General features: G+C 43.3%; 1 protein-coding gene across 4 annotated transcripts in view; it reads left to right on the top strand.

Annotated features, from left to right (window-relative positions):
- Positions 1–14,556, top strand: part of CDH20 (cadherin 20) — a 155,108-nt gene that overhangs the window by 111,376 nt on the left and 29,176 nt on the right. For all 4 annotated transcript variants that reach the window (XM_083449407.1, XM_083449405.1, XM_083449406.1 and 1 more), the window contains exons 2-3: positions 233–609; positions 12,428–12,722. In XM_083449407.1, coding sequence (XP_083305533.1) covers positions 355–609; positions 12,428–12,722 — 550 coding nt within the window. In that variant the 5' untranslated portion in view covers positions 233–354. The remainder of the gene's footprint in view (positions 1–232; positions 610–12,427; positions 12,723–14,556) is intronic.

Here is a 14,556-nt window from a genome sequence, read left to right as displayed (position 1 = left end):
GGAGTATAGTATGCATGCTATAAGCAAAGAGCGTTCTCTTTTTTTGGAAGAGGATTAACTTGTTATCACAGTTTTATGAGAGGGATTAAATACTGCATGAAGCATATTTCTTTCTCCACCCCCACCCCCACCCCCTTTTTTTAAAAAAAAAGAAAAGAAATAAAGTATGCTCTCAAAACTCCTTGATGGAAACTTGAACAGTAGGATTGGTGTTTGTTTTCTTACTTCACAGGAAACTACTGTCCTTAACGTGGCTGGCTTCATAGCACTGAAAGACTGCGCTTGGGAGTTTCAGAGGCCTTTCTGTTGGATGCTTTAAAGGACCCGGCTCCAACTTTTGGAAACAACCCTGGTATGGCAACGCGAACTTCGTGTAAAATGGACAGAGCGAGGAAGTGGCTCGGACTCAGTATATCTTTAAGTTGTTGCTTAATGATGAACCTCGTTACGGCTGTGTTATCTGGGAGCAGCAGACCACCCAGCAAAGGCCAAGAAGGCAGCCTCTCGGACAACTTGCTTCTGCATCTGCGAATGAAGAGGAGCTGGGTGTGGAACCAATTCTTCGTTTTGGAAGAATACACTGGAACGGATCCTTTGTATGTGGGAAAGGTAAGTGGCATGTGGGGGGGGGGGTCAAGGTGTTGCTATATAAACAAAAATGTGTATGTAATACATTATTATTATTATTATTATTATTATTAATTATTATTATTATCACCATCACTACTATTAGTAGTAGTTGCACCCCGCGCATCTGACTGGGTTGCCGCAGCCACTCTGGGTGGCTTCCAACATATATAAAAACATAATGAAACATTGCACGTTAAAAGGCTGCCCTATACCTTCAAATGTCTCCTAAAGGTGTCATCTCCTTGACATCTGATGGGATGGTGTTCCACAGGGTGGGTGCCACTACCGAGGAGGCTCTGTGCCTGGTTCCCTGTACCTTCACTTCTCACAGTGAGGGAACCACCAGAAGGCTCTCGGAGTTAGATCTCTGTGTCTAGGCTAAATGTTGAGTGTGGAAATGCTCCTTCAGGTATTATCCCTGCTTCCTTTCAGATATATACGTATATAGATACACACACACAGAGAGAGAGAGAGAGAGAGAGAGAGAGAGAGAGAGAGAGAGAGAGAGAGAGAGAGACAGGGCTGTGCCTGTTAAGATTCCTGCTCCATGTTTTCAGTCATGAGATTGTTGTCTATCACATGATGGTGTATGTTTCCATTCCACAGTGTGGGAAGTCACGGAGACAGGATGCTCAGCAGCCTTACCTACAGCCTCACCTGCTAGCAGACCACCCAACTCTCATCAAATCCCACACCACTATCCCGTTGGACCAGGGATGGGGAACATTTTTGTTTCATACCCTATGGGCCAACTTTGACAGCCGGGCAGAACAACCCACATGTCAATCATTGTCTCATTGCCCTGCCCAATTCCATCAGAGGTTGAAAAGGGGAAGGGTTACATAGCCTGCCCTGCACTCACCCTTACAACCTTTGGCAACCCTCCCCCTGCTTTTCCTTTCCACCTTCGATGTCAGGCGTACAAAGGAGTGTGAACTCCACCTACCTCCCCAACCCTTCCCCAACATTTCAAGTGCCCCCTAGACCTCCTCAGCCTCCAAGATCATGTAGATCTTGCCAAGTGTTCCACCTGCTCCCATTAGATTTTGCCAAAAACCAAACAAACCCACCTACACCACTTCCTTTAGACCTACATATGAGGTGGAGATGGGTGGCAGCCAGCAGCCCAGGTGAGACAGTTGCAACAGGCCAAGGCAGCTCTCCCTCCACATTCCCCCTTCTGCTGAGGCTGAAACACTGTCGTTGGTAAGGTGGGCAGTGGCGTCGGCAGTGGGTGGCAGAGCAGGATGTTTGCTGACGAGCTGCCCTGTGGCTCGCCTGGGCCGCCTGCTACTGCAGCCCTCCATTGCTGCTGTGATGATGCAGCTGTAGTTTGCAGTGCCAAACTGCTGCCTTAGGCAAACATATAATAGGACACAAACACACAAATATTTCTCTTGAGGATCTTCCAATCTAAATTTTGATTGCTGGAACTGACGAAGGTAAAAGGATGGGTATGGACAAATGCACTTAGCTTTGGCTCTGGGGTAGGACTAAGAGGCTAAGCCAAAGTCTCAAGAGGTGGTTTTTGAGGTGGAATTTGGAAGAAGAGGAGATCTGGCACCACACAGGTTTTCCAGGCTGTTCTCCTTCAGGCGGTGTATCGGTGGACACCTAATTTATTTCAGTTCCTAAGAGCTTCCGACGGGTGTCACCTTGAGCTGTGAATAATGTCTGTTTTGAAAGGCTATCGATGATTTGCCTTTTTCCAAAAGATCAGCACTAACAATTATCTGGTGTAATTGATGTCACCCTTAGAAACTCTCTGGCAGTCTTTATAGGAAGTGCTCCGGGTTCAGAACATAGGCAGGTTATATTGATACAGAAGGGATTGGTTTAGGAGAGGGAGGGAGGGAGGCAGGGAGGAAAAAAGAAGTTGCAACAGCACAAGTGGGCATGTTATATTAAATGTGCAGTTGCAACAGAAGACAACATATTGTGGGATAGGTCATCACTGTCCTCATGTCACTGCAGTTTGCATTTCCCTGCCCTTTAGCAGGGGTAGGCAACCATATACAGCAGAAGTGGGGAAACTCATAATGTATTGACATCCCAATTTGACATCCCAATTTGGGCAAATTGTCCTAGATCAGGGATGTTATGCTATATTGTGTTTTTACTGTAATTATACAGTTAATGCTGAATTGTGTTTTTAATATTCGGTTGGAAGCCACCCAGAGTAGCTGGGGAAACCCAGCCAGATGGGCAGGCTATAAAGAATAAATAATTATTGTATTATTATTATTACGTCCAACTGGTCAATCGTGATGTGTCTGTGGTCGATCATGGTCAAGTGTGGGATCCTCCTCTCTAACTTTGGCTCATCCTCCTCCCCCAAAAAAGCTCAACATCTTTGGTGAAGCCTCCTCCCAAAAAAATTCAACAACTCTGGTCAATCCAACGGGTATATCACTGCCAGTTTATTTATAGCAGGAGCAGATCGCAGTCTCTTGGAAGTTGAACGTGCCTGCCCTAGATGTTACAGAGCATGCAGGCATGAATAGCTTCCACATGGAGCAGAACAGGAGAAGAGAGTGCCCCCCCCAAAGGGCCCCACCCCCTGACATTGCACTTGCTGAATAGCCCCCTGCCCATGGATTCAGTAGGTAGGTACTGTTGGAGATGCAGAAGAGAGGCTCATTCTGTGGTTGAAGGGTTAATTTGGTTAATGTTGAAGTCAACTAGCCAAGATGGGGACTGTTGCAGGTGTGGCTTAGCAGCCCAGCAGGACCACATGATATTCACCAAGGTAAATATCCTGATTGGCTGTGTAGTTCTGAGGGAACTTTGCCCCTGTATTTTTGGTTGAATGTACAAGGCCTAATGTAAGAAAGTAAAAACCTCTCTGTTCATTTCTTTTTCAACTGTACACTGTTTTTGTTCAGTTTTCCTTGGTGTTATCAGGGCTTTTCTCTCTGGAATCTGCATTATTTAAGTGACTTTTCTAAGAGGTACAGCATGAATTTCTGCAGGTAGGAAGGCCTGTAATGCCAGAAAAGGGCTTTTGGCAGTGAGTGTCTCCTTAGAATGACTTCTTCATGCCTATAACTCAAGCTTTCACCTTTTTGTTCTTGTTTTCCATCTGTGATGGCTCTTTTGATTCAAGTTGGCTTGAGTCTGGATGTCGTGGATTAAGTTCCAACTTAGAACAGCAGTATAAACACACTCAAAATGTAATTTCAGTGGCACATTATATAAAAACAGGCAGTGGGGGGAATTCTCAAATGGCTAGCAGGCAGCGAAAAATAAACACAATATATGATAGCCTGAATCACTAGTCTGCCTTTGTCTTTCATGAATGTCTGCATTCTTATGACAGTAAAAGTAAAGTCAGTTATATTACTTACAATATTGCTTTTCTTGGCTACATGCAAAGTTGAGAATAATTTTCCACCTTAACTTTGTTTGAGACCTGGAGAAAACTCACTTAACTGTGTTTCCTATATCACTTAAGAAGATGTTTTGGTCAAAGGAAAGCCAGGGTATGCATTTGGGGTTTTTTTTGCCAGACAGCTTCAGTTTGTACCTTCTTGACATCAAAGTCTACCAGCTTCCATTCTTGTCTTGTAGAACACTGGCCTGCTTAATGACTTTCCCCCATCATTCTATTCTTATAACAACTATGCCCCTAGAACCTACATCGTTCGTTGTCCATTCTTGTTTGACGTTTGCCAGAACAATAATCTAATAAACATTGCACTCTTATTATCTGCACATCCTGGGATCAGAATATGAATTAAAATGATAGTTTCTCTATTTATATACTATCAATATGCAAGGGATGAGATACAAAGAGCTACTTTAAGCATGGGCTTGGGTCTGGGAAAGCCAAGTGGGATTTGCCTATGTGGAATTGGTTTTTTGGAGCCTGCAAAATCATTCAGACTGGAAGTCATCCTTTACCGGTGCCGCCCCCAAAGAAAAATTATATTTAGTGAAGTTATGTGAGGATATACCAGAATGCTTTTCTTGTTCTCCACCCAGAGAACTGTGTGTCTTTGTACATGAGAGAGAGAACTCTATGCACCCTATGAGAACTCCCAGAGTTCCTCAGTGATATGCTTTGCATGCATAATATATTGGAGTTGCCGTAGCTCAATGACATTACATAAGACCCCAGTTTCAATCTTGGCTCCTCCACTTACAAGGATTTCAGGTTGCATGGCTGGGGGGGAAATTAGATGAGCTGATGGCCTCACCCAGTACAGTGGCTTCATACTTACACATCAATCCCAAGTCCCAACCTTAGTGACTCCAATTAAAAGTAATTCAGGTGGCAAGAAAGAGCCCTCTCTGAACTTGCAAAACTCTTAATTTATCTGGATGCATTCAGTAGTGTCTATGGCTGGCTTGGTTAAAATGAACATTCAGTGCTTTTAAAGTTTCTCAGTACAAGAAGGCAAATCTGATCATATTTCTTAATGCATCGTGTGCTCTCCTCAGATTACTTCCCAAGTGGTCTCATTGATTTTAAATTCTGTTCTGGGGCAGATCAGCAGTGTCTATTTGCTTTAGTTATTAAGATGCAGCGTCTAAACCTTCTAAACTACTATATATGTAAAGTTCAAGTATTTTCTAGGGTGGGTTTGTGTGGTGTGTCATACTGACTTTTAAAAAAATCCACAGATGGACTCTACTATGGAATCAGAATTGCTCTAACAAGCAGTTTTGTAGATAAGCATGCATGAATTTATTTTTTGCAAACATAGCTTTTCTTGCCATTTTGTAGCAATACCTGTGCATGCAAATAAAGAGCGTTTGCTAATACTGGTAAAGAAGCTCATCCAATTTTTTATTTTGCCAGCATTTTCATTCAGCACTAAAGAATTTAACCCTTCAATACTTCTAAAATACAGTTGATACAAAGCTGCTTATCATATATCATGCTCAAAAAGCACATCCACTTTTTGATAAAACACTTTCTTATTGTTTCAGTGCTGCTGTTCAGTGTCCTTCATTGCCATCGTCTCCTTTGCCTCTCAGCCTTTGGCCTCAATTTACCCACAATGATACTGGATGTGGTGGTGACACACATGATTTTGTCAATAATACCATGAAGTTAAATCTGACATGATACTGTCATAAATACTCATGAAGTCACGTGGGTTTCCACAGTCAATCATTTTAAACAACAGTTTGGGCAAAGGAGAAGAGGGGAAATGGCACCAAGAAAAATTGCTGGGGTATGCAGGTTCCAGGGTGCCTTGGTGCCCTTTCTAAATTCTGAAGCACCCTGGAAAATGGACCATGGATTCATGGCCCAAGGATGCTGCAATTTCAGTTTCAGATGACAGGAAGTAATGAAGCTCTCCCGGTCACTGCTGGTGATGCCTGCCACATTTGTGGCAAAGAGAACAGATAGCTGTGATGTGAGAGAGTTACGGCAACAGTGTGCGCTTATTAGGAGCCAAGCCTGAACTTTCTTGAAGTTTGAGCTTAACATAATTAGTACAGGGACAAATTCACAAGTTCACCATTGCAAGCTCTCCAGTTCCACACTGCAAAGTCATCGCTAATTGTAAGGCACTGTATCCTACACACAGGGCAGTTTGTATTCTAATGCATCTTGTGTGGCTATATAGCACCACAGATTCACAACCTGTGTCTATGCTGCCGGCTAATTTACTGCAGTTTATTCTGCTGGTTCAAAATGGGATGAATTTGCAATGAGGAGATAAACAACTGTGAGCACAGCTCTCCCTGGCTGTAATTTCCAGCACCCTTTGTAATATGTTTTGCAGTAGTTTTAGTGGACCAGGATGTAGGGTAGTGTATTTAGGCACTTGGAAAAAACCAGCCCTGTCTCATCTCTGTTAATAATAATGCCATTCTCCCATCCCCATAGTCATGTTTATGGCACTTCCAAGGGCACAGGAGCACACTTGATAGTTACAACTGAAGGTGAGAAAGACAGGGAGAAAGACAAAACTTGCGCATTTCTCCCTTGAGTTTCATTCAGGGTCCTCTTACCCATAGAGCCTAGTGGTGCAGGGCACCAGGGCGCCAAGTTCTGGAGGGCACCGGGGAAGAGGCGGAGGCTGGACGCAGTGCCTCCCGGCATCAGCTCGCCGCCCTCGCCCACCTCCGCCGTGCCACACCAAAGCAGCACCGCGCCCGGAGCCTCCACCTGCCATGGCCAACATGGCAAAAAGCAGCCAGCCTCTGCCTCTTCCCCGCCGGAGGAGCCATCTTCCAGCTGCTGCCCGCCTCCTCCAGCCCCGCAAAGCTGGGCACGTCACCAGCAGCGCTGTCCTCCCTAAAAAAGTCAGCAATTCTGGAAAGGGGGGGGGGGACGCCGGAGGGATCTTCACACCACGGCGCCAGATATGCTTAAGATGGCCCTGGTTTCAATTTATCAAAATATTCCTTAATATAATAATTGCCTTGATGAATGAGAATTGAGCCCATCTAATCTACTATTTTGTCTCCAACAGCAATGATACAGCACTCCTAAGCAAGACATGGTGGCCTTTCCCTTTTGTTAGCCCTAGGATCTAGTATGTAGACTGCTTCCCACTTGGCATTTTGACTCACTGTTGCTGCCACCAACCCACATCATGCTGGTAATGCTTGGTTCAGAAGATGCATGATGTGACATCATTGCAGTCAATGTTTCCCTCCCCTATTTTCATAGAAGGTAGAGAGGAGTGATTAACATAAACATAAGACATCATCATAAAAACATGGGGGTGGATGTGGTTTGGGGACAGCCATTTTCCTCGCTGTCAGGTCCAAAGCTGCCACAGATTCTGTTATGGAAGAGGATGGCAAATCTAAATCTAGGAATGGAATACAGATCTCCATCTGTGCCTTGCACCTGCTCCTCTTTTTTTACTTGATACTATAGCCCAGATGTTCATGATTAAGATTTGAACTTTAGAGCCAGTTCTGCTTGGCTGAACTTATAGTTTTGAATATATCTGTTGTTTTTCTCCCCCATGAGCAAAGCTGTGCACTTACTGATGGCCAAACACAATGCTCAGTGGTTTCATTTGCAGATTAAATTCATACAACAGCAAACATGAAGCATGGTAGAAAGAGAAGTAGCTTGATGGTAAAGCACAGATACTGTACGCAGAAGATTCTTAGTTTAATATTTCATCTCTGTCTGAAACCTTGGAATGCTGTTGCTAGTTGAGTTAACACAGATCAACGATCTGACACAGTATAAGGCAACTTCCTAATCCACCTTCGATTTTCATATGCAGCATATCTGGTAAGGAAAGGTGCAAGCCAAAGGTGGTGGTGTTTTTTTAAGCACCTACTCTCATTCTGCCTGAACTCAACCAAACTTTCTTGTTTGGAACACAGACCTCATATTACCCTTCAACCCTGAGAGCAAAATGCTGATTCTCCTTTCTTATTTCGACATTTTAGTCATCTTGATCCATTCATTACAGTGACAATGAGCTTAGAACAATTCCTTAGCTAAACAGAAATATATGGAGTTTTCTAATATGTTTCCTCAATCACAGCTGCAGTATTGCTGATTCAGACTGTGACCTACACAACATCTTCTGAATTCAATAAAAGCAGGAGCAGGTTTTATGTAGGCCAAAATCAGGACGTTGACAGGTTAGGAAGAACAACATTCCCCAAAGATTCACTGAGTCATAAGGTCAGGCCTTCTGCTTGGTGAAACTTTGCATTCACCTCTTGCATTCATCAAAGCCCCACTGACACAGAACAGGCTGATCAGAAAAGAGGCGTGGTGAAGTCCATTATTATTTTTTGAATCAGGAAAATTATCCAACACTTTTAGCACTATTCTATTCTAACACTATAGAAATAAGACTGTACAAAATTCTTTTCTTTCACATTGCTTGGTGTGTGTTTTTCAACATCTCTTTGGTATTCTGTGTTTCCATAATGTACAACTGGTATGGATTTAACTCTCACGTCCTTTTCTATATTTCATGTATTCTGGGCAGTGTGCTCTTCTAAGAATACATAGAAAGCTGTCATATGGTAGAAAATATAGATGCAAAGGACTGAGCATCCATTCTGCCTTTACTTCCAGCATACTTCCACACATAAGCACACACAAATTGGACTGGTGCCAGCATCTAGACAATCAAACTAGCAACCCAAATGAACCTTCCTAGGCCTTAATATCAGCTCAAAAGTCCACCATCAAGATTGATTAGACTGGTGGACACTAGAGACCAATTTACTAATGAATTTACATTCAATTTGCACATGTTAATTTATAGATTACAGCTATTCTGGATCCTATAATACCACTCAGATAGTGGAGTTGTTCATTTGTTTGTTTTCCAATACATAGTAGGTTTTTAAGGGGCATCCTAGCTAAAATAGACAGGCCACACAAATCTATGTTTGCTTTTCTGCTGAGACTGGGAGGTGGGACTGTCTGAATCACATTTTATACCAGCCATTTTACTCTTCTAGGTTGTTCTTCAGTGAAGCACTTCCATTGTACATGAGCATGACTTCCTCAGTTATGGAAAATTTCTGTGCATTTGTAGAACTCCATCAAATGGCTCACATGCATCCATGAGACTCTGCAACGTAGCCCTGAGGGTTGGTCCAGACTAGCATCTGCCCACAAGCCTTCTTTTCTTCTTTGGCGATCACTTGTAGCCAAGTAAGATTGTCTTCCATAAACACGGTTTTCAAAAGTGAGTCCGTAAGAGATGGTGGAGGCCAATTCTGGATCCACACGTCCTTCCACAGTGGGAACATAGGTTTCTGGGCAGGAGTTGATCATGGTGAGGGTTTGCCAAGCGTCTCCCTTTCGTCCTGAGTTTGAGCGTCTTCAAACCCATGACACCTTTGGTAAAGGCTGTTCTCCAATTGGAGAGCTCACAGGCCATTGTTTCCCAGTTGTCAGTGTTTGTACTACATTTTTTTAGATTTGCCTTGAGAGAGTCTTTGAACCTCTTTTGTTGACCACCAACATTACGCTTTCCATTTTTAAGTTCAGAATAGAGTAGTTGCTTTGGAAGACGATAATCAGGCATGTGAAGAACATGACCAGTCCAACAAAGTTGATGCTGAAGAATCATTGCTTCAACACTGGTGATCTTTGCTTCTTCTAGTACGCTAGCATTAGTTCTCCTGTCTTCCCAAGTGATGTGTTTTACTGATATTCAGATCTCACAGCTTCCGCTGCTGTGTGCTTCTAAAAGAGAAACTGCACTTTCCAGGAGGTGAGGCAATGCTGGCATAGGAAGCAGCTATGTCATCAATTCCCCCTAGGTGACTTCAAGCCTACCAAAGCATCGTGGAAAGGAACTGTGCTGAAGCCGGCAACTCTCCTAAAGCAATGAGATAATGTCGGAACCTGTCGCTAAAAACCTGACCGAACGCAACGGTTCTAAGAACACAGAGAGCCGGACATTTGCAGCCTCCAACCAAACAGCTTGATAAGCATTACCGTATCTCTGGCTTCCTGACATTTCCTAGCATGGCAAGAGTTGGCTCACTGAGTGGCAGGAGGCTGCCTTCATGTCTGTTCTTAAGCGATCATCATGCTTGAATGGTCACCTGATTTCACTGTCAGGGCCCCTGCTGATGCTGCCTTAATGACATGGGAGCCACTGGAGCATGTGGTTCACAGAGTGTGGGTTAATCTACTTTGTTGCGATAATAAAAACGATTGAATAACTCCTTTGTTCCAAGCTCTTTCGAGAAAGGGTGGGATACGTATGTGCTTGACACCTTTTCTGAGCCACTACATCAGAAGACACAAGGCCATGTAGGAGTAGCCAACGGTGTGTGTTTTCCCAAATCACTGGCACCGGGGTATGCTCCACCCACAATAATTGCATTTTATATTGTGATTTTCCTCAAAAGGACTTCCTGGCTTTCCTCTCTCTTCATTTAACCATCAGAATCACCTTCTGAAGTAGCTTAGGCTGAATGGCCCACGGTCAATCAGCAAAACAACATGACTGAGCAGGGATTGGAAACTGGGTTTCTCTTATCCTAATTCAGTACTCTAACAGTTCCATTACGCATTGTCCAGATCTTTTCCAGGAAGGACAAATGTTGCATTGAAGCACTGAAGTGCTTGCTGTAAGTGGTTATTGGCATTTTGTTGTAGCTGCTGCAATCTTTTAAAAACACAACTCCCATAGACCTTGGTAGAATTTACATCTGAGTCCACACCGTAAGTATTGGGGTGTGAGACTTTCCTGCTCAACTAGCTTCCCGGCTATTTTTTTCCTATTCCCATACAGGAGGTTAAACAAAAGAAGCAGGCAGGTTTTGGTAGGCAAGGAATCTTCCCAAGCTTTTTTCTTACTGTTGCCAGTTGCGGTCCCATAAGCCATTTGATTAAGCCTCGGGTGATTTTGCTCTCAATATTTTTCAATTATTTCACGAGGCAAAGGTGTTTAGCAGACTTGTAACTAATTGAATCATTCTTCTTGCCTTTTGTAAAAGATAATTGATACTGCATTTTGCTTGTCTATGTTCTGTTGCTTCCCAAATTATCAATGCCTACTCAGAACTAATTAGCCGCCATGCAGTGTGTTAATTCGCTAATTCCCTCTAATATTCTAGGGTGCATTATCATCTGCGCCAGCTGTGCTAGAGTGTATGATTCAGATGTTCCATGTTGCTTACCTTGCCCTATTCTTTGACAGTAGCTGCGTTACAACTTTTTTCATTTCCTAATAGTTCAGCCGTGTCTTTTTTCCTCCTGCAATCGCCATGAATCTCTATGAAATCAATTCACTGCCATAAGGCTCCTTTCCTGCTTTAATTTAATCTTAGGTTAATAATGAAATATTAATATGGGGTGTGGGGCCATCATAAAATATGCAAAGAAGCAGTTGCTTTTTGTATGAAAAATGCAGGCCAACCAACGGTCTTATTTCTTTCCTAGACATTAAAAAAGAAATGTGTTGTGTAGTATGAGAGTTCACTAGCTAACGGCCTTTCAGGTTTTGTGGCATGGGGAAATGGAGTGAGGTGGGTGGGATGTAGAGTCGCAGTCCTTTTTAGAGTGGCTATATGCCCTACTTTGCAGAGTGCTGTCCTCTATTTGTGGCGGAGAGAAGTCTAGAATTAGAGGAAGAAGCTGAAGCAGGAGATGAGGCAGGAAGGAGGGCAAGTGGAGGAGATTAGTCAGGCTGGTGGAGACTCACAGATGTCTCCCCCTCCTGTATGAAAGCTCCCATCCTCTGTCTCCCAGAACCAGAAGAGAGCTTCATGCAGTTGCAGTCCAATTGCTTGGGAAAAGTTATGGAGAGGAGGGGACTTAAATGGGATGGGGAATTCCAGTCTCAGCAACTGATTCATGGGGTAAAAACCTACCAGGGATGGGTTGCTATGTTCATTAAGCCTGACACTCAGCCAAGTCTGTGAAGACTGTGTTTTTGCTAATAAGGAGTTAACTCCAACTTTGATAGGTGTGATTTACTGCCAGCTCGCTCCTTGACACACATAACACTGACAAGGGTATTGGGCATGTTTTGCCCCAACCACAAAGTTGTTCCTAAGTTCAGTGCTTCATTTCCCCCCCATAGAAGTGAACGACAGACTTTCGTCAAACCTGCTTACTCTTCCTAGTGAGTTGCCTCAACTAAACCCCAAGACTGCAACCTGTTTACTTTGTCCCACAGAACCAAGGCAGGAAGAAGCAGCTTGTTCAGCTAAAACACATGGCGCACTAATGATGATGGTGATAGCTGGTGGCGGGGATGATAACCAGAAGTTGTTTGCCTTTCTCTACCACAAAATCAACATGTCCTGAACCAAATGCATTAAATAGCTCTTCACATATACTTTGAGCTAAGTTCCAACTACATATGGTTACTCTTTGCAGTTGCATTCTGATATGGACAGAGGAGATGGATCCATCAAATACATACTGTCGGGAGAAGGAGCAGGCATTGTGTTTACCATTGATGACGCAACTGGAGATATCCATGCCATTCAGAGGCTGGACCGAGAAGAGAGATCCCAGTATACTCTGAGAGCTCAAGCCTTGGATAGACTGACTGGCAGGCCGATGGAGCCGGAATCTGAATTTATCATCAAAATCCAAGATATCAATGACAATGAACCCAAGTTCCTGGATGGACCATACGTTGCTTCGGTACCAGAAATGTCACCAGTAGGTAAGTGGGACTTTTGAGAACATGCTTTCGATATATAGAAAACAAGCCAGTTAGTTTGCTAAAGAAATTTTTGGCCTTTATTCCAGCTCCCTAGCTGAAAGATTGCAAAAGGAAGGGCGGAACTGGGCTTACAGTTTAGATTTTAATTTCAGCCTATGTGGAGCGTAGGATAGTTATAAAATAGTGATTCCTAGGTGGCAGGGAACCTTCTTTGATATGTCTAGGTTTTCCCTCAGCCTATATTCTGTTTTTCCTAGCTGTGTAGGGAAGAAACCAGGAAATGTATGACCCTTAAACTTCTCAAGAAACTTCCCTCCCATTGGCTGTGCAGTTTGCTTTGTACTGTTTATTGCTGAAGTGGAAAACCTCTCCAGAGGTAGAAACTGTGGCACAATTGCTCTGTTTGCCAGCAAGTTCTGTAGTTGAGGCTTGTACCCTACCAAGGTGAACACAGCCCAACAGCCACATATTGGTGACTTCCTGAGCGGGCTGCTCTGAGAGGCCCATGGATTAAATGTTCACTTGAGCCCCTTTGTTCTCGCAGCATCTTGTGCAATTTCTTCCGCCCTAGTTTACTGGTTTTGATTTCATTTCATCCAGTTGCCCCCTTTGCACTTGCTTAATAGCAGCAGGACTTCTGCCAGATATTTATCCTACAGTACCCAACAGATAGCAATAGGAAGATCATTGGGCCACCATGCATGTGTAGCTCAGAAGTTGTGCAGGCCTGCAGTAGACTGTGGCTGTAAAAGCGGTGCTAGGGGAGTCCTCTGCTGCTACACCAAGGTGTGCTGCTTGCTACCTGTCATTCATATGCCCACTACAAAGAGCAAAGAAAGAGCCATAAGCACAGAGCCATGAAGACCTGTGGCAACAAGCCTTGCGCTTCATTGATTTCCAAGCTGTGCTGTGGTCCCCAGGGGCCCATCATCAGCCTGTGTAAATTAGATCAGTCATGAGCATTGGCCAGTTTTACACCTGGAGCTAAAAAGGACTTTGACTGCCCATAGATCAGAGAAAGGCAAAGGTGGTTTTAAAGCACCTTAAACTTGGAAAGGTTTATGAGATAAGAAATCCATTGGTCTTTTTGCAGGAGCAAGTATAGCACAAAATGTAACCTCCTGACTCTTTGCAGTTTATTAAACAATATTCAAATCCTAGCCACAAATATCGTTCACATTGAATATATCATATCATATAAAGAGCCAGATTTGAAATATATTTAATAGATCCTCATTAATGGTTCTTACTTTTCTCACTGTCCTTCTGTTCCTAGTCCCAATAACATTGTCCAAGTATATATTCATTTGTTCTTGAATTCTATTACAATGTGTCATTTCTCTTTTCCATCTTTTCATTTGCTTTTTCCCCTCTGCTTAAACCTACAAGTTCTTTGGAATGGTGAATGTGTGATAGCTCTATCACATGTCTACCAGACATGTTTCTTGTTTTGTATATATAACAATATCTTTTTAAACAATCTAATCCCCAGGACTGCAAAGATAAATGTGGGGGGAAGTATGCTAAGAAATACACTAGTGATACACACTCCTACTTCACACAGCCACAGCTAAGTATTTTTAAGGCCTGTTGAATTCAAGAGAAACATATTAAAACATGCCCAACCCTGGCATTAACTAGTGAGACTCAAAACTGATTAATATTGGCCAGATCATGCTTTATGCCATTTGTAGCATTGCATGGATGTTATATTAGTATTCATGCATAAAAACTACCAGGGCAGGCTTCCTCAACCTCAGCCCTCCAGATGTTTTGAGACTACAGTTCCCATCATCCCTGACCACTGGTCCTGCTAGCTAGAGATTGTGGGAGT

Source organism: Podarcis tiliguerta, assembly GCF_965153285.1.
Source record: "Podarcis tiliguerta genome assembly, chromosome: 7".
NCBI lineage: Eukaryota > Metazoa > Chordata > Lepidosauria > Squamata > Lacertidae > Podarcis > Podarcis tiliguerta.
This window is presented reverse-complemented; position numbering and strand designations above follow the sequence as displayed.